At 37.3% G+C, this 23710-nt stretch overlaps 1 protein-coding gene across 1 annotated transcript in view; it reads left to right on the top strand.

The window, feature by feature from the left end:
• LOC126469667 (probable chitinase 2) overlaps positions 1 to 23710 on the top strand; it is a 323373-nt gene that overhangs the window by 224520 nt on the left and 75143 nt on the right. Inside the window, exon 5 of the mRNA XM_050096816.1 lies at positions 23046 to 23261. Within this exon, the coding sequence (XP_049952773.1) occupies positions 23046 to 23261 (216 nt within the window). The remainder of the gene's footprint in view (positions 1 to 23045; positions 23262 to 23710) is intronic.

Genomic DNA, 23710 nt, shown 5'->3' with positions numbered 1-23710 from the left:
TTGTAGTCCATCTTTAAGTCTCGATTAGGCCTCTGCATTAACACATTGACATCCACGAGGCTGCTGTGCCGACCAGTAGCTTCGTGGGAATCACCGAGTTAAATTAAGCTGTTTCTTCCCGGCCCAAAATACTTTGATCCCAGATAGTAGCCACATCTCCCTCTGAATGGCAGAATGCATAATAAGAGTACAGTAGTAGATTTTTACTGACATTTCAGCTTAATTTATGTAAAAAAATAATGCTCTTGCTAGTTTGCTTCTTGAATAGCTTATTTTTCCATACCATAAAAGTCTGCTATCAGTCTTAATTCAAAGTAATTTCACATTCTCTTTCTCATTATCTGAGACTCAAACAAAGTTCTTCAGTTTTTGCTTTGTCAATGGACAGCTGGTTGACCACACACAGTCACAAATCATCTCAATTATTTTTCTGTTGTAATTTTATACATGTTGTACATTTTTGCTTGTTGCCAGTGTGATATCATTGTCGCAGGGTATATTCTCAGATGGTATATCACTTGATAAATCATTTACATAGACAATGAAGACAAAAGGTCCAAGAACTGACCCCACATTTTGCTGATATTTGATTTATGGGCACAAGGCTGTGCTCCAAGATATAGTTCTCTGCGTAGCATTTCATTTTACCATGCTGGAGACGTTGTCAGAACCTTTTATGATTTAGAAAGCTGTTACATATTCAAATCTGTGGAACCTTTAGATGTGACAGTGGTCCAGTGTCGGACTACACGGGAACACGAGGGTCGACATAGTCAATGTCAAGGTTTCAGTCAACCACAGCCGATCATCGCAAGGGAGGATCCCACAATTGTGCAGTAAGTCCTTCATAATTCCTTCCTATCTCCACATGCCATCTGAGAACAAGTAATGGGCTACTTGAAACATTTTGTGTCATTCTGCATAGATTGGCTGCAGAATAGGAGAAGCGAGACAAGGTAATCACCATCCTATGTGTAGGTTGTCATTAACACTATGACACAAATGGCTGCATTTGATACGGTGCCCGAATAGGGAACCCGAAGTGCTGACGAATGGCATCACATCGTGTTCATCGATGAATCGCCATTCTACTCTACCCCAGTGGACAATTGTCAATGAGTATGATGATGACCTGGCGAGAGGTCCCATAGGTCAAATGTTTTGGAGAGACACAGCAGTGTTACTTCTGGTGTCATAGTGTGGGGAGCTGTTGGGTATGAATTCATTTGATGGTTGGCAGTAATTGAGGGAACCCTGACTGCACAGTGGTGTGTCATGGACATCATGCGACATCCTCATGTGTTACCTCTCATGCACTTCATGGTGCCATTTTTGACAGGACAGTGCTTATCTTTATATAACACTGTCTCTGTGAACTGTCCAGGTACTCATTTGGGTAGCAAAATCCTAATATGTCCCCCTAGGACGGGTTTGGACTTCCAGTTACAGGAGTTGTGGCCCAGATTGCCTCAGGAGAGGATACAATTGCTTTATGACACACTTCCCAATCAACTGAGTGTATACATTCAGGCCAGAGCTCACGTAACTTCATACTTGTAAGTGAACTTATACAGCCAAGTTCTTCATAAATTTGACTCAATTTTTTAATCGTTGAGATGACATCAGGTATCTGACCAGTCCATAAAGTTTCATTTTGTTTGCTCCTCCCCCTTTGAGTGCTTCACTTTTATTGTCTGGTAGTGTATAATATGTTAACAGATTTCCTATTGCTTTTACTGTTTACAGATTTGAACTGAAGCCATACTTGCTTGCGTTCAATAACTTGTTATTTTCAAAATAGTCGTATACCTGTTTGTGTATGGTGCTTTCTGTTATTTTTTATGCTGCAGCAACAACTGAGGCTGCTTTGTAGTTACTAGGGAGGTGGATTTCTCCTTTCTTAAACACCAGGACTGTAACAGTGACTTTAAGAGATCCTGGGAAAATTCTACCTGCCACTGTTCTGTCAGCAAGATAAAGCAATGGGATTTTAATTTCATTTGCTATGCTCTTTACGATAAAATTATTATTTCCCGAATAGGCCTCCATTTCAAAATTGCTAAACTTTTTAATTGCTTAACTACTAATGTGGGAAGTAATTTTAGACCACGAGAATGTAGTTATATTTTTTGCCTGTGGAAGAAGTGTGTCAGCAAGTAAGCTGTTGTTACTGCTAGAATGATAAGAGCCTGTACAGTTTACAAAGTATTCAATATTGTCATTTAAATTGGTGATTTATCACCAGTACAAAGTATTCGTGTAATGTTTTACAGACTTTTGGAATGGCATTACCATTTTTTATTGGTTTCTTTTATTTTCAGTGACATTCCAGGGTGCTTTAAAAATGAATTTGGATTTTAAAATGTAGCTATCATTTGCTTCATACTTGACTATTTTTATTTCAGTTTTGAAGATTTTTGTCAGTTTGGTGTATATTTTCGTATTTTCATCACTTTTAGTAGATCTGTCTTTAGCTATAAGAAGCAGTATTCTTATTTTCCTCATCCTTGGGGTGTACCAAATTTTATTATTTTGTGGTGAACAATTAGTGGCATTAACATTTTTATTAGTGATGGTTGGTCATTTGTTACTTCGTATAGGTTGAACAATGTCCAGAAACGTAGAAGTGCATTCATTTATAATTCTCTCAGTGGTCAATTTACTGGAAAAATCCAGTGATTTTAATTGATTTATCATTTTTCAACATTACTTTTATTTAGTATTCTATGCTTTACAACATATGTAGTATCTTCAGAGACTGACGGCCTTATTTTTAGATCTAGTCCTTCATGGTCAGATATTCCTAATTTAACTACACTACATTCTACATGTAGTTCCTATGCTCATTGGTAGTTATGTTGTCTAAGGATGCTTATAATAGTGTGGGTTTTTCATTGAGCCAATAGAGATTAAGTATTTATTAAGTGAAACACATTCTTTTTTCTTTTTTCCCTTATACCTATGTTAATATCACATACTATAAAAATTTATGTTGTTTGTATCTTGAAACTAATAGTATTAGTGTGTTAAGTTTATCTATGAAAGTTTTTTCATCAGATCCTGCCATACAGTAGTCAATAGAATGAACAATTACAAATGTTTGTGTATGGATTCAGATTCAGATTCTTTATTTGGATTAGTTAACAAGAAGTTATGAACATCGTCTTTAAATAATTTGTCAGGCTTGATTGACCCGTTTTTAGACAATTTGTTATATATTTTAATTGCCATATACTTATGACTATTGTTAGTTTTAGCTAATCTATTTTGTGGCAACAGCAGAGGAGTACGTGTTCTTGTATAGTGGCCATGCCTTTCATTTGTTACACTTAAATTAGGTAGTTCAGCAAATATGTAGTTAACACTGTCAAGAATATATAAAGTAATTACTGTTAAAATTCTATATTTAATGAACAATGGTTTACAATGTGTTCTATTATCTACCTTAGCCATTACTCGGATTGCTTTCTTCTGGATCACCATAATTTCATTTATTTTTCTGCTGTTTCCCCAGAGTATTAACCCATACCTTAAAACAGATTGAAAAAAGGCAAAGTATGCTGTCCTTACGTACTCAAATGTCACACAACACATCAGTCTCTTCAACAAATATTTAACTCTTGACAACCTAACCACTATGTGATCAACATGAGAGTTCCATGTTAGACTGTTGTCAAGCACAATACCTAAAAACTTTGCCTTTTGTTTTTCTATTTTTTTAGTCTTTGATAGACTGAACCACACATTCTGGGTCTTTTCCTCATTTAATAACAGACCATTGGCATTAAACCATGATGTTGCATTTTCTTTTGCCAATTTCATATCACTTACAAGGTTATCAAGTACATGGTTTACAGATAGAAAAGTTGTGTCATCTGCATACATATATGTCTTTACATCTATATTTCCTGGTAAGTCATTTATGTGTACAAGGAAAAGAAGTGGTCCCAATTTAGATCCGTGTGGCACTCCATGTTGAACCTCGAGTATGTTTGACAGATGACTTCCTGAACTCACCACCTGTTTCCTTTTATTGAGGTATGATTTGATGAGTTTTAAACTTTTATCACATATTCCATAGTACTCAAGTTTAGAGAGCAGAAGTGAGTGGTCAACACAGTCAAAAGCTTACTCAGACCACATAAGGTTACCTGTGTGTGCACATGGTCCTCAAATCCTGCTACAATGTCTCTGACTAAGAGCTCTATGGCATGTATAGCTGACCTTCCTTTTCTGTAACCAAACGGTGATGCACTTAACATACCATTTAGTTCTAGGTACTCATACATCTGCTTATATATTATGCCTTCAAAGACTTTTCCTAGTACTGGAATTAGTGAAATTGGTCTGTAGTTTGCAGGATCTGATTTGACACCCTTCTTAAAGACTGAAGTTACCTTGGATAGTTTGAGAGGATCAGGAAAAAACCCTTCTGTGAGACACAGGTTTATAGAATATGTTAATGGCGCTGCAATGTAATGTATGATTTCTTTCAATAGATTGTTTGACACATTAAAAATATCTGTACTGTATGAATTTTTCATTTCTTTGACTATTTTAAGAACTTCATGTTGGCGTACCTCTTTGAAGTGTTTCAATGATGATCTGGCCCTATTATGATTTAGGTTTGCTCTCTTCATATAATCTATACATGGTACATTGGGTTTACTGATGAGCTTTTGGATATCATCAGCACAGCTTACAAAATATTTATTGAATGTATTTGCTGGTATTGAGACTGTCTTGTTGAAGTTTCTGACTTCACCTTTAACAGTATTAATTACTGACCAGGCTGTTTTGCATTGGTTTTTACTATTTTTTATGAAATTTGTGTTGTATCTTTGTTTCGCCAATTGCAACTCTTTCTTATACAGTTTCTTAGTGATTTTTTCGAGATCCTTAATTTCATTAGAATTGTTTACTTTGGCAAGGTGTTTCAACAGCAGTAGCTTATTTTTTAGATTCTCCAGTTCTTTGGTGTACCAAAATTTACCCTTTCTTGTTTTATAGTATTTCTTTTGAACAAGATGGGCTTTTAAAATACCTGTGAAGTAATTGTAGAATGTTTCATAAACTGTTTGGGCACTGGAATCACGGTTTTGAAATAATTTGTCCCAGTTTGTTATGCTCAGCTGGTGTGTTAGTTTTATGAGATTGTGTTTTGTTAATATTAAGGTATTAGATTTTGTTAACTTTTGTGTAGCCTTGCTCTCATCCCCTTTTATAAAATGTCTTAACTCTACTGTTAACATGGAGTGGTCTGAGAAAACAAATTCCTTTACCTTGGTGGAGTACATATCATGAGCACGGTTGACAAAAGCATTATCCAAGCACGCTTGTAGTCTTGTTGGTTCTGAATTTACATGATGGAAGTTGTGCTGCCTTAGCATATTCAGTAACTTATTTACACTGGGTTTGTTACATGTTACATCAAAGCTTGAATTAAAGTTACATACTGTTTCCATTTCATTATGTAGCAGAGTACACTGTCTAAATTATCTAAAAAAGTTTTATCATCTGAGTCAGGGGAATGGTAGATACATACTATGATAAGTTTCATTATATCACATATGATCTCGGTAATTTCAAAGTGCTTCTCTACACATGCCCAACTAAGATCTAGTTCTCTACACTCTATTTCATTTGAAACATAGATAACAGTACCACCATTATGGTACTGAGATCTGCAAAAACTGTTTCCATGTTTATAACCTTCTGCTACATAGTATTGTATTTATTCTGGTTTAAGCCAATGTTCTGATAGACATAAGAAAGAATACTTATTCTGGGGCAATGACTCCTCCAGAATTTCAACTTCATTTTCAAGACCCTGAATGTTTAAAAATAGGATGTTGTTGTGACTTATCTGTGAGTTAGCAGGCTGGTTTTTCACATTTTTATTTTCTTCTTGGCTTGAAACTATAAAAAAACTATAAAAAATTATCACTGAATGACACAGATGTATTTTTCCTTTGGCTCCTCCTTAAGCATTGCTGTGTTGCTGCTCCAGTCATTGTTGGTTCTGCTACTGCTGCTGCTGTTGCTGCTTCTGCTGATAATGATGGTGCTGCTGCTGTTTCACTTAATTCTGGTGTTTGTTGTTCCATAACTGCTGTGCCTTTCTGTGAATTATTAACATTTGGAGTGTGTACCGGTACTTGCGTTAATAAAATTTCACATTTCTCTTGGAGATGTGTAGCTTCACTGACAGCAGATTTCACATTGGAGTCTACAGGTAACACACACTTCCTGTCCATGAGAGGTATGACTTTTCTATCATCACACTGCACATTTGAGATTTTATTTACAAGTTCTAAAATTTTTGTTACTATTACATTTTTCCAAGTACATTTAGATGAGAATCATGTGTTGTGTGAAATCTTTTCCCTAAATTGCTGATGTTCACAAATGTTACATTTTCAAACTGCTCGCAAATATTTTGCATCTCTTTATTTGCAGTTTCAATTTCTTTATTTACAGAGGACCATTCTATCAAGTCATAACGGTGTGGCACTGAAAAAACAATAACATTTGTTCCTGTCAGCTCATACAGTTTTCTTTTTAGGGAGATTAAGAGATCGTTTTTTTCGTTCCTAGCTATATCATTTGATCCCACCAGGAAGATAGAAAAGTCCTTTTTGCTCAATGAGGAAATTTTTTCTTGACTCATTGATGTAGCAGCACTGAATTTTGCTCCTGGTTTTATTGTACAGTTAAAACTAAAATTCTGACTACTTGTACGCCGAAATTCAGTGGCTATATTTCGTCCTTGGCTGTTGACATACTGTTCAATTTTACCGGTACTTGCTGTTCAGAGATTACCTGTTTTCTGCCTACCTTTGCAGTAAGCGAAGTCTTGTTTGGCCCTATTTATTATGTATTTTTTGCTAACACATGTCGATATTGTCTCAGTAGAGCAGCTTAGCGGTGGAAGATTTTTCGTGAGCACTTTCGCATATGATCTTTTACTTAACTGCTGCTGAAATATTCCATATTTTACCTTATTCACAAAGTCGTTTGGTTTTCCACATGTTTGCATTTTGTATTTGTTTTCTCTAACATATATTGATTGATATGCATTTTTAATATCCTCTTCACAGTTTCTCTTGAAATTATGAAAATTAATGCTGCTGTTTCACTTTTATTCATTATTAGTTTGTTTTGGCTGAACCAATTCACAGCACTAGTAAACATTTCAGATAGTGTTGTCTGTAATATTTCAGGTGTTGTACCACCGACTAAAATGCTTGTATCATCTGCAAACTGGATAGTGCTATGACACTTTTCAGTTAATGCTAGGTCATTTACATATATCAAAAATAGGATGGGACCCAATACTGAGATCTGCAGTACACCATACTTTACTTCTTTGTAATCAGAATGGCTTGTTACATGTACTTCTGATATCAATACTATCAAGTTTCTGCAGCAATAGGATATGGTCTATGATGTCAAAGACATTAGACAGATCAAGGCATATTCCAGTTACTTTTTCTCCACTATCAAGTTTTTGGAGCACTTCACTCAGAAATTCAAATACTGCTGTTTCTGCTGGTTGACCTTCCCAGAAACCATATTGAGCTGTGGATAATATGTTGCACTTTTCTAGAAAACACAACAACCTCCTATGAAAAAATTTTTCTAGTATTTTTGAAAATACAGATATCAAAGCAATAGGTCATTTATTGGCTGTGTATTCTTTCTTACCCTTTTTGTACAATGACTTGAGTTTCGCTATCTATAAGCAGGAAGGAAAGATTCCAGGTGAACTGCTGAAATGGTGGGCTAATGGCACTCTGATGAGGTAGCTGCATTATTAATGACATAATCCAGAATCTCATCCTTACTGCTGAAAATTTTTCTCTTAACTTTGGTGTTTTATGGTGGACTGTTCAGCATGTCTAAATGTTGCGGTGTTACACCCATGGCATAAAACAAGACATCACAATTGCAGTCAGAAAAATATCCTGATTGAGAAGGACTGAAGACATGTTTCACAAATTGTGGATCAAAATTGATTCCAAATCTGACAGGAATGGCTGCAGGCAATGAATGAAGGTCCATTCCAAACTGCTAATGAGAGAACATTGGGACAGGAACTGCATGCAATATACAAGGTGGCACCGAATGAAAAGTGTAATGACACGTCTGTCTCTACCAAAAAGGAAAAAATCAGCAGTTCTACACGGAAAAATCCAACCAAAACAACAATGATTCCAACACAGATTTTAAAGGCATGATAATTCACGTAGGGACCAACTCTATTAGAAGCAGCAGACAAGAAGAAATCATAAATGATATTCGTAATGTAATTCGGACAGCAAAAGGTTTGTTTACAAGCTCCAGAATTGTTATCAACGGAATTCTTCAAAGAAAATCGGTGAGTAACGCGTATATAAACAAAATAAACACTGGCATCAGGGAACAGTGTGATGAACTTGGTATTGTAGTATTTGTTGACCCAAAGAAATTTCTCGACGACAAATGTCTTGGTAGGGATGGCCTGCACCTAAACAGACTAGGTGCAATGACTTTCAGCAAAATGTCCCTGGACTTATGTAAAACTATAAAAAATAAGGAAAACTAATACAGTCTGCAGGGGGTGACTATCCAAGAATGCGTTATGCAAACAAAAAACGCGATTGTAATTGTAATAAGGAAACAGTTGAACCAATACAGAACAACATTAAAACGAAAAAAGTGGGTATCTAAATAATGTTGGCAAAAATTACTTAACAGTTGTTCACCAAAATATATGTTCCCTAGCAAATAAGATCCAACGGCTAGAAGTGGAGTTGGAGTCTACAGAGTGCTCAGTTGTTTGTCTCACTGAGCATTGGTGCAATGAGGCTGAAATTAATCAATTAGTCTTGCAGTCTTATAATTTAGTGTGTGCATACTGTAGGACTTCTATGAAGTGTGGAGGGTGTTGTATTTATGTAAAACAAAATTATCAGTATAAGACCAGAAGCGATTTAGGTGTAATCAGTGAAGAGCAACATTTTGAACTGGCAGCAGTTGAAATCAGGTACCACTACAAGTGTAGGAATTTGATCATCTTATGTATATACAGTGCAGACTTCAACATCTTTTTCTCCAAACTTAATCATGTTCTTGACAAGATATCCACTCCAAAGAACCACATTCTCATATGTGGAGACCTAAATGTAGATAAACTGAATCCTGATGCTACATGGGACTCATTACTAAGTCTTGCTCAAAGTTTCAATCTAGTTCGAATGGTTAACAGTGCAACAAGAACAACAAAATACTCAAAGAAAGCTGTTGGTCATGTATTAACAGATTTAGGCAAAGAAAACTGTGAGGTGGTGGTAGCTGAGCTAGGATTATCTGATCACTCAGGTGAAATCATTAATATGAAAGTGGCTCCAGAAGAAACAAAGAAGATGCATATTTACAGACGAATTTTTTCTAAACAAAATTGATATGAGTTTGCTAAACAGATAGCAGGACAAATTTGGGACTCAGTATACTCGGAGGTGGATGCAAATGAAAAATTCAAAAATTTCATGACATTGTTTAAATTAAATTTTGAAGAAACATTTTCTAAAGTGTCATGTCCATTATAAACAGCAGGAAAAAACAAGTGGGTCACAAAAGGTATCAAAAAATCTTCTGAAACACTAAAGTACCTGAGCTCCATTAAACACAGCCAAACTAATTCTGCTTTCTCACTCTTTTATAAAAGATATAGGGAAATATTACTTGCAGCAAAGAGAGCTCATAACTCCGAACTGGTGCTCTCTGTTGAAAACAAAAATAAGGCGGTATGGAAGATCGTAAAGCAGGAAACTGGTACCAGGAAAATGAATCTGTCAAACTTGAAAATCAAAGAGGAAGGGACTCTAATAAAAGACCCAATATATTTGGCAAACTATATAAATAATTATTTTAATAGCATAGGAATAAAATTACAGGAAAATTTTCTAACAGCCCCTAAGGTAAAAAAGCCAAATAATGGTGTATCACACTCAATGGTGTTATTCCCTACAACATAGGAAGAAGTCTACAAAGCAGTCAGCACACTGGAAAACAAAAACTCAGCTGGTCTGGATGAAGTCTCCATTTTTATAATTAAGACTGTATCAAGAGCCTACTTCCACCTTTAGTGATATTATAAATCAATCTTTCAAGCAGGGCTACTTTGCAGACTATTTAAAATATGCTAAATTACTACCTCTCTTCAAAAAAGGTGATGCAGGAAAAATTGAAAATTATAGGCCAATTTCTCTACTCTCATGCTTTGCAAAAATATTAGAAACTATTATGTAAGATAGGCTAATGAATTATTTAAATAAATACAACTTACTATCTGTTGACCAGTTTGGATTTCAATCAGAGAAAAGCACAGAATCAGCAACAGCACACCTCACAAAACACTTTCTAGAAGCACTAGATAAAGGGAACTACACAACAGAAATAAGGGGACTTGTGAAAAAGTGGTTCCAGTCATATCTAAAAAACAAAAGACAGATAACTGAAATCTCACATATTTCAAGTTGCTCAAACTATATTGTAAAGTGTACTTCAGACCCAAATTATGTAAGTATAGGTGTCCCACAGGGTAGTGTCCTTGGCCCAGTACTATTCCTCATTTACATAAATGACTTTCCACAGAGCATCAAGCATGGACAAACCATATTGTTTGCAGATGACTCAAATGTTCTAATCAGTGACAAATCACCAGATGCACTGAAAGAAAAAGCCGAACGAACACTAAACAGTGTACGTGAGTGGGCATCCAATAATAAACTAACACTAAATTAAAAAAAAAAACAAATGGTGATAACTTCAGTGTCTGCAAAAAACCACACTATAACAACTTTAAGTTAAACGATGAAACTATAGAATGTGTAGACTACACAAAATTTCTTTGTATGCATGTTGACAGTCAGTTAAAGTGGGAAGAACATATTAAAATACTTACTAACAGAATCGCTACAGCATGCTATGCTCTTAGAATTCTGACTGCAGTGTGTGATACTACATGTGTCAGATCTGTATATTTTTCTTATATCCACTCTGTTATTACCTATGGAATAATATTTTGGGGAGTCAACAGTAAAGATATTAAAATAGTTTTCAAATTACAGAAAAGAGCAATTTGTATAATAACCAGGAGTGGCAGTAGGGCCCACTGCCTTGAACTTTTTCAAAAGTTGGAAATCCTAACTTTCCCCTGTGAATACATTTTTCAAAGTGTTATGTATGTAAAAAAAATATTGACTGCTATGTTAAAAATTCTTTAGTACACAGCTATGAAACTAGAAACCAATACAGTCTGCATCTAGAGAGGAAAAATAAAGTTACAACTCAGCAGAGCTTGTTGTACAATGCCCTTAAATTATATAATAAATTACCCCAAAATATAAAAGATATTGACACAATTGGACAGTTCAAAACAAAACTAAAAAAATCACCTTCCTAGATGTTGACCTCCTCCTCTCTGATGGCTCCGTCTGCACCCCTGTCCACATTAAGCCCACTACCCAACAACACTACCTGCATTTCAAGAGCTGTCATCCCTTTTGAACCAAAAAATCCCTCCCAGATAGCTTGGCCACCCGGTACAGCATATCTGCTGTGACTAGAACTCCCTTGCTCAGTATATTGGGGGTCTCACCAAGGCCTTCACAGACTGGCACTACCTGCCGGACCTATTCAGCAAACAGATCCCCTGTGCCACTTACCCTCACACCCCCAATCCTCCCACAATCCCCAAGAACCAGCCACAAAGGAGTGTCCCCTTTGTCACCCAGTACCACCCCAGACTGGAGCAACTGAACGACATTCTTCATCAGGGCTTTGATTACCTATCATCACGCTCTGAAATGAGGGACATCCTACCCGAGATACTTCCCACCTCTCCTAAAGTGGTGTTACATTGCTCACCCAACCTCCGTAACATCCTTGTCTGTCCATATGCCACTCCCAATTCCAGCCCCTTGCCACAATGATCATATTTCTTTGGAGATCCTGCCCAGTCACCTACCCAGCACTTCCTGTTCCAGTCCTTACACAGCTTTATCATACCCCATCAAGAGCCAGGCCATTTGTGAAACCAGTCATGTCATTTACAAGCTTTGTTGCAATCATTGCACAGATTTTTGTATTGGTATGACTACCAGCCAACTCTCAACCAGGATGAATGGACTCTGTCAAACTGTGGTCAAGAGCAAAGTAGACCAGCCTGTGGCACAACATGCAACTGAACATAACATACTTGATTTTAATGGCTGCTTCGCTACTCAAGCAATCTGGATCCTTCCCTCCACCACCTGCTTTTCTGAACTGTGCGTACTGAAGTTACCTTGCAAAACATTCTCCACTCCTGTTATTATCCTGGTCTCAACCTGTGGTGACATACTGTCCCCACACCCTCCACCAAACATTTTCCACCCTCTCTGTCGTATGGTCTTCTCCCCACTCCCACCTCCCACTCTGTTTATTTGTCACCCTCTGCCAATGCACCTGCCAACCTTTCCAGATTCCTCTCCTTTTTTGCCCTTTTTTCCCCACCTACCTGCTCCACAACCTCCTGATGCTGCACTTGTTGGCATTCTAGTCCATGCAAACTCCACCAGACAGCATTTGTCTCTCTCCCCATCTGTACAAAATTATCCCTTCCCCTGCCCCACCCCTTCTAGATTTCTGCTTGCATTCCACTTGATAGTTGCATTCTGGCCCAAGATGCTGGAGTTGGCAGTTTGTGCATGAGGTGTGCTTGCTTGTTTGTGTGAATGGTGTGTGTTTCTCTTTTGCTGATGAAGGCTGTGGCCCAAAGCTTTATGTAAATGTCGTTTAATTGTGCCTGTCCACAGCTTAAGATGTCTTCTTTATGGTAAGTAGCAATCTGTCATTCCCTGCATTGTTGATATTCCTGCCTGGAGTTCCCATTGTTTGATTTATCTTAGTATTCGAATGTTTTCTACACTAATATGGGTTTTTATCACATTCTACGCTCTGATCTGATAAAAAGCATATTTTTTCCAGACTGAATACTAAATTGAATATCCTTGAAACACAATACATGACTATTCAGTATTTTTGCATCTGGCATCCCACACCACTCATTTTTTTATTATTACAGTGTTTTGATGTTAACAGGATAACACGATAGGCCTACAGACATAGATGACACCTTCACAACAATGATTCTCGTCATTACAGGCTGATATTCTAAACACAGTTACAATCCAAAAGGCTTTCTGAAGCATACATCCATTTATTCTGAAGAGCTGTTAGCTAGAGTTCACCTACAGGTACTTTTTTCCACCATGTACATACTCTAGGAATTGGCCAATGGAATGATATGGGACAATAAAGGTATAATGAACTTATGTCTGGAAAAACATGGTTTCCATGCTAGAGACCATTTATTCTGTCATGCGTTGTTACTGAGACTGCGCTTTAATGTGAAATATACCATGCAGCTACAGTTAAAGTACGTGCTGAAAATGGCTTCCATGTGCCTGAATGGATGCATGTATGTGGTGTAGTATGTTCTGTCTCACACATTTGCATCAGCCAGGCTGCATCTGAACAGTCTCAAAGGCAGCATGGAATGGACTCTGCATACATGATAGTTTTGAGATGGCGTCATAATCAGAAATCACATGGTTTGAGGTCTGGTGAATGAGTAGGCCATGCAACTGGACCCTGTCATCTGATCCATTGACCAGGGAAGACGCAATTGAGATGCATAGGGATGTTAATGTTGATGTGGGCTGGAGCACCATCATGTAGCAGCCACATTACCCTTTGAATCATCAGTGGCACTTCTTCCAGCAGGGGAGGCAAAGTCACAAGAAATGCCAATAGTTCCAGCCTGTTAGGTGATGTGGAGGGAAGACTAGTCCCAAAATATGGTCATCAATAATCCCGGTCCACACATTCCAGCCACACCAATGCTGATGTGTCTCTCCAACCATCAAGTTATGGCACAGAAGTGCTGAAATTGGCAGCTACACAATAAATAAGATCATAAGGATGGCCGTAGGCATTTCGTTTTCTTACAATATCCTTTTAAGTAATTTAGAATTAGCATACCAGACAAAAAAAATTAATCACTTCGAGGAACATTGCAACAGTACTGCATAACACCACCTTTAGCAGTGATAAAGGCCTCAGTTCGGTGAGGATGATGGTTCACAAGTTTCTTCAAGTGGCCTTATCCAGTTGAAGCTATTGATTGATGATCAGATCCTTTAGAAATATCAAATTGTTGGGATACTGACTGCTATGTTTCACCCACTGGTCAAAATAGTCCCAGACATTTTATAAGAATTAAGATCAAGCAATTTAGCAGGTTACTTGAGATGTGATTCGGAATGTATGCATGCAACCCTGTTAAGATGGCTGTTGCCATCTTGGAAGACAGGAATGTCCATAATGTACATAAAATAAAAGGCAACACTTGGTCACTGAGAATGTTGAAGTAAACTTCCTGACTCAGATTCATGGTAACCAGAATGGGTTGGTTCAAATCAGGGTAGGAAATCGCACCAAAAACATGACGGAACTGTCTCCAGTCTGAACTCTACCCTCCACACACTGTAGGTGAAACACTTCAGTGGACCATCAGTGGATTCAACACCTTATATCTTTCAAAAAGAGGCAAAAATGTGGCTAGTTGGACTAATCTACATTGCGAGGTGCCAGACTTCAAATGTCCATTGCATGCAGTTCTCTTTACAACATTCAGTCATAAACTGGATGAGATGGACCTGCATTGAATGACATCAGTAATTAACTGTCAGGTTTGAAACTAACTGTCATGGACATAGCCAAAGCACAGGTTCAGAGCGCACCCCTCCAATCACCTATTCGAAACTACATACAGTGTAGAGTTGCCCACAATGTACTGCATTTTCATTGTATGACTGAAAAGCAAAATATCTTTCAGTTTCACAACATGGCAACACAGTTGTTGTTTTCAGTTCTTACTTGCACTTGAATTTAAGTGCTGTCATTTATTGCTTTCATGCTGTGTGCTGTTGTGATTATTTCTAATTATAGATAAGTTTCTTACAAGTGACAAGAGGAAAACCAATTTTGATTTGTCCACTAGCATTATGTTAAATAAAAAATACGTACGTAGAACTGTTGTTGTTGTGGTCTTCAGTCCTGAGACTGGTTTGATGCAGCTCTCCATGCTACTCTATCCTGTGCTTGCTTCTTCATCTCCCAGTACCTACTGCAACCTACATCCTTCTGAATCTGCTTGGTGTATTAATCTCTTGGTCTCCCTCTACGATTTTTACCCTCCACGCTGCCCTCCAATACTAAATTGGTGATCCCTTGATGCCTCAGAACATGTCCTACCAACCGATCCCTTCTTCTTGTCAAGTTGTGCCACAAACTTATCTTCTCCCCAATCCTATTCAACACCTCCTCATTAGTTATGTGATCTACCCATCCAATCTTCAGCATTCTTCTGTAGCACCACATTTCGAAAGCTTCTATTCTCTTCTTGTCTAAACTATTTATCGTCCATGTTTCACTTTCATACATGGCTACACTCCATACAAATACTTTCAGAAACGACTTCCTGACACTTAAATCTATACTCGATGTCAACAAATTTCTCTTTTTCAGAAACACTTTCCTTCCCATTGCCAGTTTACATTTTATATCCTCTCTACTTCGATCATCATGTTATTTTGCTCCCCAAATAGCAAAACTCCTTAACTACTTAAAGTGTCTCATTTCCTAATCTAATTCCCTCAGCATCACCCGACTTAATTCGACTACATTCCATTACCCTCATTTTGCTTTTGTTGATGTTCATCTTATATCCTCCTTTCAAGACACTATCCATTCCGTTCAACTGTTCTTCCAAGTCTTTTGCTGTTTCTGACAGAATTACAATGTCATCGGCGAACCTCAAAGTTTTTATTTCTTCTCCACGGATTTTAATACCTACTCCAAATTTTTCTTTTGTTTCCTTCACTGCTTGCTCAATATACAGATTGAATAACATCGGGGAGAGGCTACAACCCTGTCTCACTCCCTTCCCAACCACTGCTTCCCTTTCATGCCCCTCACTTATAACTGCCATCTGGTTTCTATACAAATTGTAAATAGCCTTTTGCTCCCTATATTTTACCCCTGCCACCTTCAGAATTTGAAAGAGAGTATTCCAGTCAACATTGTCAAAAGCTTTCTCGAAGTCTACAAATGCTAGAAACGTAGGTTTGCCTTTCCTTACTCGAGCTTCTAAGATGAGCCGTAGGGTCAGTATTGCCTCACGTGTTCCAATATTTCTACAGAATCCAAATTGATCTTCCCCGAGGTCGGCTTCTGCTAGTTTTTTCATTCATCTGTAAAGAATTTGTGTTAGTATTATGCAGCCGTGACTTACTAAACTGATAGTTCGGTAAGTTTCACATCTGTCAACACCTGCTTTCTGTGGGATTGGAATTATTATATGCTTCTTGAAGTCTGAGGATATTTCGCCTGTCTCATACATCTTGCTCAACAGATGGTAGAGTTTTGTCAGGACTGGCTCGCCCAAGGACGTCAGTAGTTCTAATGGAATGTTGTCTACTCCCGGGGCCTTGTTTCGACTTAGGTCTTTCAGTGCTCTATCAAACTCTTCACGCAGTATCATATCTCCCATTTCATCTCCATCTACATCCTCTTCCATTTCCATAATATTGTCCTCAAGTACAACGCCCTTGTATAGATCCTCTATATACTCCTTCCACCTTTCCGCTTCCCCTTCTTTGCTTAGAACTGGGTTTCCATCTGAGCTCTTGATATTCATACAAGTGGTTCTCTTTTCTCCAAAGGTCTCTTTAATTTTTGTGTAGGCAGTATCTATCTTACCCCTAGTGAGATAAGCCTCTACATTCTTACATTTATCCTCTAGCCATCCCTGCTTAGCTATTTTGCACTTCCTGTCGATCTCATTTTTGAGACGTTTGTATTCCTTTTTGCCTGCTTCATTTACTGCATTTTTATATTTTCTCCTTTCATCAATTAAATTCAATATTTCTTCTGTTACCCAGGGATTTCTACTAGCCCTCGTCTTTTTACCTACTTGATCCTCTGCTGCCTTCACTACCTCATCCGTCAAAGCTACCCATTCTTCTTCTACTGTATTTCTTTCCCCCATTCCTGCCATTTGTTCCCTTACGCTCTCCCTGAAACTCTGTACAACCTCTGGTTGTTTCAGTTTATCCAGGTCCCATCTCCTTAAATTCCCGCCTTTTTGCAGTTTCTTCAGTTTCAATCTAAAGTGCATAACCAATAGATTGTGCTCAGAGTCCACATCTGCCCCTGGAAATGTCTTACAATTTAAAACCTGGTTCCTAAATCTATGTCTCACCATTACATAATCTATCTGAAATCTGCCAGTATCTCCAGGCTTCTTCCATGTATACAACCTTTTTTTATGATTCTTGAACCAAGTGTTAGCAATGATTAAGTTGTGCTCTGTGCAAAATTCTACCAGGTGGCTTCCTCTTTCATTTCTTACCCCCAATCCGTATTCACCTACTAGGTTTCCTTCTCTCCCTTTTCCTACTACCAAATTCCAGTCACCCATGACTATTAAATTTTCGTCTCCCTTCACTATCTGAATAATTTCTTTTATTTCATCATACATTTCTTCAATTTCTTCGTCATCTGCAGAGCTAGTTGGCACCTAAACTTGTACTACTGTAGTAGGCATGGGCTTCGTGTCTATCTTGGCCACAATAATGCGTTCACTATGCTGTTTGTAGTAGCTTACCCGCATTCCTATTTTTTCATTCATTATTAAACTTACTCCTGCATTACCCCTATTTGACTTTGTATTTATAACCCTGTATTCACCTGACCAAAAGTCTTGTTCCTCTTGCCACCGAACTTCAGTAATTCCCACTATATCTAACCTTATCCTATCCATTTCCCTTTTTAAATTTTCTAACCTACCTGCCCGATTAAGGGATCTGACATTCCACGCTCCGATCCATAGAATGCCAGTTTACTTTCTCCTCATAACCATGTCCTCCTGAGTAGTCCTCACCCGGAGATCCGAATGGGGGACTATTTTACCTCCGGAATATTTTACCCAAGAGGATGCCATCATCATTTAATCATACAGTAAAGCTGCATGCCCTCGGGAAAAATTACGGCCGTAGTTTCCCCTTGCTTTCAGCTGTTCGCAGTACCAGCACAGCAAGGCTGCTTTGGTTAGTGTTACAAGGCCAGATCAGTCAATCATCCAGACTGTTGCCCCTGCAACTACTGAAAAGGCTGCTGCCTCTCTTCAGGAACCACGCGTTTGTCTGGCCTCTCAGCAGATACCCCTCTGTTGTGGTTGCACCTACGGTATGGCTATCTGTATTGCTGAGGCACGCAGGCCTCCCCAGCGACGGCAAGGTCCATGGTTCACGGGGAACTACAACAGCCTAATTACCTATCGACAGCAGTTTGATGTTAGCGATGGAATCATTATTTGGAGACTGGTAGAACTTTTGGGTTGTGATATTTCAGTATTTCACAAGGCAGGAGGTCAGTAAACATCATTACAAATAATATTAAATTAAAACCAGCCACTAAAAATACAATTCAATTTGTTTGTACCACACAAAAATTACTTTCATCAACAAAAATATCACGCAAATGGCTATGGTTACATTTCCTTAAAAAATTTGCTCAAAATTCTATCATTCGTAGCCTAAATGGCAAAATATAGCCTGATCTGTTCACTTGGGTGGTACTCAGTTATAGAAACCAGTTCCAATGTGGGAAAAAGTTTTGTGGGGAGCAGAAGGGGTCTGTGACGACAGCACATTCTATACTTCATTCATTTTTAAAAGGGTTTAATTCATCCTGGCCATTGATAACCTGCATCCAACTCCATTTGTCCAGAATCTATTTACACTCTTGTAATACTATAATATTGAAGCCTTTACAAATTTTCTGTGATTATCTTCCAACAGTAATGTTTATAAATTGTACAAACAATGATATAAAAGTAATTTTTTCATCATTTTTGTAACATAACCAGCACTTAGCTTGATTTGGGGAATAGTTATTTATTTCTCAGGCAGACAGTGTTTAATTTTGATGTTAGTTTGTGCAAGATTTTAACAATATGTTTAGTTCAGTTAATTCTGAGTTAAATCCAGTATTTTGATTTTTTTTTTTTTTTTTGAGGGGGGGGGGGTTAGCTAATAGAACTTTTGTCCAAATTGTCTGGATTAAACAAAGGTACTTTCTGAATCTATTATAACACCAAATACAATAGTGAAAGAATTTTCAAGTGACAGTAGGATTTTGTTTTAAGGAACAGAATTAATTCTGGGTCTGGTTGGAGGGGGGGAGGGGGCGGGGATGGAGGCTGTAACCCTACAGCTCCCTTCTTGCATTTGCCTCTGTCAGTGGTATTTACATTGGACTTCAAGTTTTACTACAAGAACAATGTTCTACTGTGAAATGTCTAATTCATAATATGCTCAGAACAGTGAGTCCAACCATCAGAACTATAATATATTTGTAAATAAACATCATACAAACAACAATGTATTCTGTACATCTCAGAAGAATTTATTAGCATGAAAGACTGTATAATAATATTTTAAAGAAGTTGCATACATTAGAACTCTAGTTGAAATCAATGCATGAATCAATGTTAACATCCCAAAACTTTAGCTTATAGTATTAGTGTATTCTGTTTTGTTTGATAAATAAATTTGGTAGTTATGACTTCAAGTTGACTGTTGAAATAATAAATTTAGATAAAGTTCCTGATTAATTAAGGATACTGAAGAATTTTACTGAAATGAAAGATACTTTAATAAAATTTGCAATTGAATTGAGGAACTTGGGATGCTTTGATGTGCTGAAGGAATTCCAACATGGTTTCAGATAAGCCATAAATTTGAACACAAGATTATAGTAGGAGAAGGATAGCTATTATCAAAAGAGATTTGAACCTGTTTAGCACCATAAGTTATTCAAGCTAACGTTAAGATCCGTCTGCTCTGTGGTAACAAACCTTATATTAGAAGACTAAGCTGCATTTTGTAGAAAAGAGGCAATACATTATATTAGAATTTTAATTTGTTTGGCAATAAAGTGAACTTATCATATTGTGAAATCAAGAAAAAAATAGTTTTGTAGACAAACTACTATTTGTATTAAGGCCACCCAAAAGAAAGTTATGTACATACGATTAAAAGATAAATGGACATGCTATCAGAACAAATGAAAAGCATGAGCCTCCTTAAGGTCCTCTTTAGCAAATTTGACAGCCTCACCCCCCCCCCCCCCCCTCCCCACCACCACCTTTCTTGATAAAATCCTGCCTACATCCTTGCAACTGTCATTGCAAGACATGGCACCTGACTCTGATCTGTGTTGATTAGAATCTTTTTACAGTCACTGTTCTCATGCTGTATTATGTGGCTCCAAGTGGTACACCCCTCCTGTGGACATGTTTGACAGTCTGTGTTGATACACCAGTAAATTGGGCAACTTCATTCACAGTGTGGTCATGAGCACATTCAAATATGATTGCACGTTTGTTCCCATTCTGTCATGTCTCTGTGTCAACCTATTTTACTGGGTTGATTCCGTATAGCTGACATACACAGCTCAGCTGTGTGACTTTCATCAGTGGTAGAGGGTCAAGCGACCACCTGGTGCTAATTCTGCCCAGTCTACTCAATCCAAAGTGACCAGTGCACCCTTTTTTAAGGAGGTGACTGTTATTTTGCACACTGAGCGTACTATGGTGTCAGAATGAATGATACAAAATGTTTCAGATTGTATCTGTCTGACTGAAAATAAAGGATGTCAATACAAAAGAGTCCTGTATTAAGCTATCAGTTATTGTCAGACTAGGAACTAATTACATGTGATGTCTCATGAGAGTTCATTTTCAGGCCCTTACTTTTATTGTGCATATTAACAACCTTTCATCAGTAACATTACCTGATGTCATGTTAATTTTGTTTGCAGATGGCAATAATAATGGAATACTTAGAAAATTAAGTTAAGTTTTAGACAGACCAGTTAATGGGATTCTTATGGATGTCAATTAATGATTCATTGCTAATTCTTTGTCCCCAAACTTTGAAAACACACACTATATTTAGTTCAGAACTTGTAAGAGGTTTCCTACTATACAATAATTTCAGTTAGGAACTTATCATAGAACTGTTGAAACTCCTAAGCAAAATTTTAATTTTAATACAGATCTTGCCAGGTATATGTGATATGAAAATAAAAATGCTGACAAACTTTCTTGACTCCCATTCCATAATGTCATATTGGGTCATTTTAGGGGTAACTTATTAAGTCAAGCTATTTTTTTCTAACTCCAAAATATGTGTAATGTGATTTATTTGTGTTGTGATCTGAAGAAAGTTCTGTAATCACCTTTTCAGAGAATTAAAGATACTAACCACTACATCCCAATATATTTATTTCTTGATGAAATTTGCCATATGCAATATATATAGTTTTTAAACCAATACTAGCAGTAAGAATAACCTTCATACAGTACTACAGTCATTTATTTTGTTCCAGAAAGGTGGCCCTTATTAGGGAACATACATGTCAATAACTTGCCAGCAGCCATAAGAAGTTTAACTACTGTTAAGAATATCAAATTACACACATGTTACACAAAAATCTCACTTCTACACATCTTCAGAACAGTAATGGGATCAGTGTAAATAATTGTTGAAAACTGCTTTCTATTTGACAGTGTGGGGCTGCAATAGCTTAAGAATTATGCACTTTGTTGTATGAGATTTATATTTTTGTGGCAAGTTTGGTATCATCTCTTAAATGAAAATATGTTGCAGATTTTTTACTTATTCCATGTCTATGTGAACCATTCTACTTAGAGACTATAGAAATGACATCAGCATATATCTTTTTTTTCATTTCATTTACTTGCTTACACTCTTGAGGATCTGTGGATCCATGGAACAAAGGATATATCTGATTTAAGCTATTCTATCAATTTCATAGCACAGTGTATATTCTAGTAAATCATGTTACTGAGACATGCTACTTCCCATACGTGTTTCAAAGTGGGTTGTATGACTGGAAACTGGTGAATATTGGAAGATAAATATTTGGACAATGCTTCATTTCTCAGTCAAATCTCTAATTGACATTTTAGGCCCTATTTATTCCTCTTTTTGGAGTAACACTGAGTCCTTGTATGCCAAGATATCTCAGACATGACATCTCCACAGGACATACTCGTACGAGTATATATGTTGACAAATTTCCGTATATCTTTTACCAATGTGGTTTGAAATTAGGATCATACGTTTCGTGGAACCAGGTAAATACATATTTCACAATGTAACTGTAAAATTTGTGAAGTAGCTCAAAAACAAGTATTTACAAAACCAAAATTCAGAATTTTAGGTCTCTGTGTGCAGTTTTTATGTGTTGAGGAATTTTATTACGATGAAGAATCTATCATACATTTGTTATTAAATTTATGTTGAGGCATAAATTGAAAGTACGTAAAAGGGACAGTGAAATATTCTCTAAATCAGTCTAAGAAAAGAAAAATATAACCATTAATTATTCTGAGAGAATTGATACATAAGCTATAATAGTGATCTGCTGAAAGAATAAGATGTATTAGTTCCATTATGGTGTATGATTAAGCAGAAGAATCAGCAGGTGGTACCTGTGCTAATACAGTTTTATGGGAAAGAGGTTTATGTTTTTTAGTATTATACAAATTCAACATTCTTCAAATGGTTCAAATGGCTCTGAGCACTATGAGACTTAACATCTATGGTCATCAGTCCCCTAGAACTTAGAACTACTTAAACCTAACTAACCTAAGGACATCACACAACACCTAGTCAACATTCTTCTGTCATTGTACGAAAGCACTAGTGTTAAAAATGTGGCTTGTTTACTTTCTTTCATAATTCATTCAAAAATTGGTTTGAAATGGAGACTGTGAACTTACAAGCAGTTATAGTGTTACATTTTACTATCTGATGTCATTAAATAATTATTTATGCTAAATGATGTGCTTTTCCTTACAGGAACTTCGACAAGAGTTTGATAAAAATGGTTGGTTGCTTACTGCAGCACTCGGTGCATCCACGGCAGTTATCGAAAAAGCTTACGATGTGCCAATGCTCGGCAAGTACCTCGACTACATGCACATTATGTGTTACGATTACCACGGTACCTGGGATAAAATGACAGGGGCCAATGCACCATTGTATGGAGTCTCACCTTCTGATACACTTAGTGTTGTAAGTTGTATAAAACTGTGCCAGTTTTATAAATTACATAATAATCCATCACCATCTTATTCATTGATTTGTGTCAATGTTGTGACATATATCTTCCAAACAGGTGTGTGATTATGAATAATGGTAAGTAAAACCCGTGCTCATTTAAAAAGAAGTTTATAGTGTGGCTAACTGAGTACCTGGCGTTTCCTAGGTATGTATTTTTTTCCAATTTTGTTAGTCCATCTCCTTCTTCCTCCTTTGTCTGTCCACCTGCTCCTCCCCTTCTTTCTGTCCACCTGCTGCTCATTCCCATCTCTCTTTCCGTCAATCCGCTCCTCCCCCACTCTCTGTCCATCTGCTCCTACTTCCCATTCTCTGTCCATCTCCTCCTCCCATCTCCCTCTGCCCATCTCCTCCTCCCATCTCCCTCTGTCCATCTCCTTCCCCCCCCCCCCCCCCCCCCAAGC

The sequence above is a fragment of the Schistocerca serialis genome, chromosome 3 (assembly GCF_023864345.2).
Source record: "Schistocerca serialis cubense isolate TAMUIC-IGC-003099 chromosome 3, iqSchSeri2.2, whole genome shotgun sequence".
NCBI classification, from domain to species: Eukaryota; Metazoa; Arthropoda; class Insecta; order Orthoptera; family Acrididae; genus Schistocerca; species Schistocerca serialis.
The sequence above is the reverse complement of the archived record's forward strand: the minus strand, read 5'-3'. Positions and strand labels throughout refer to the sequence as shown.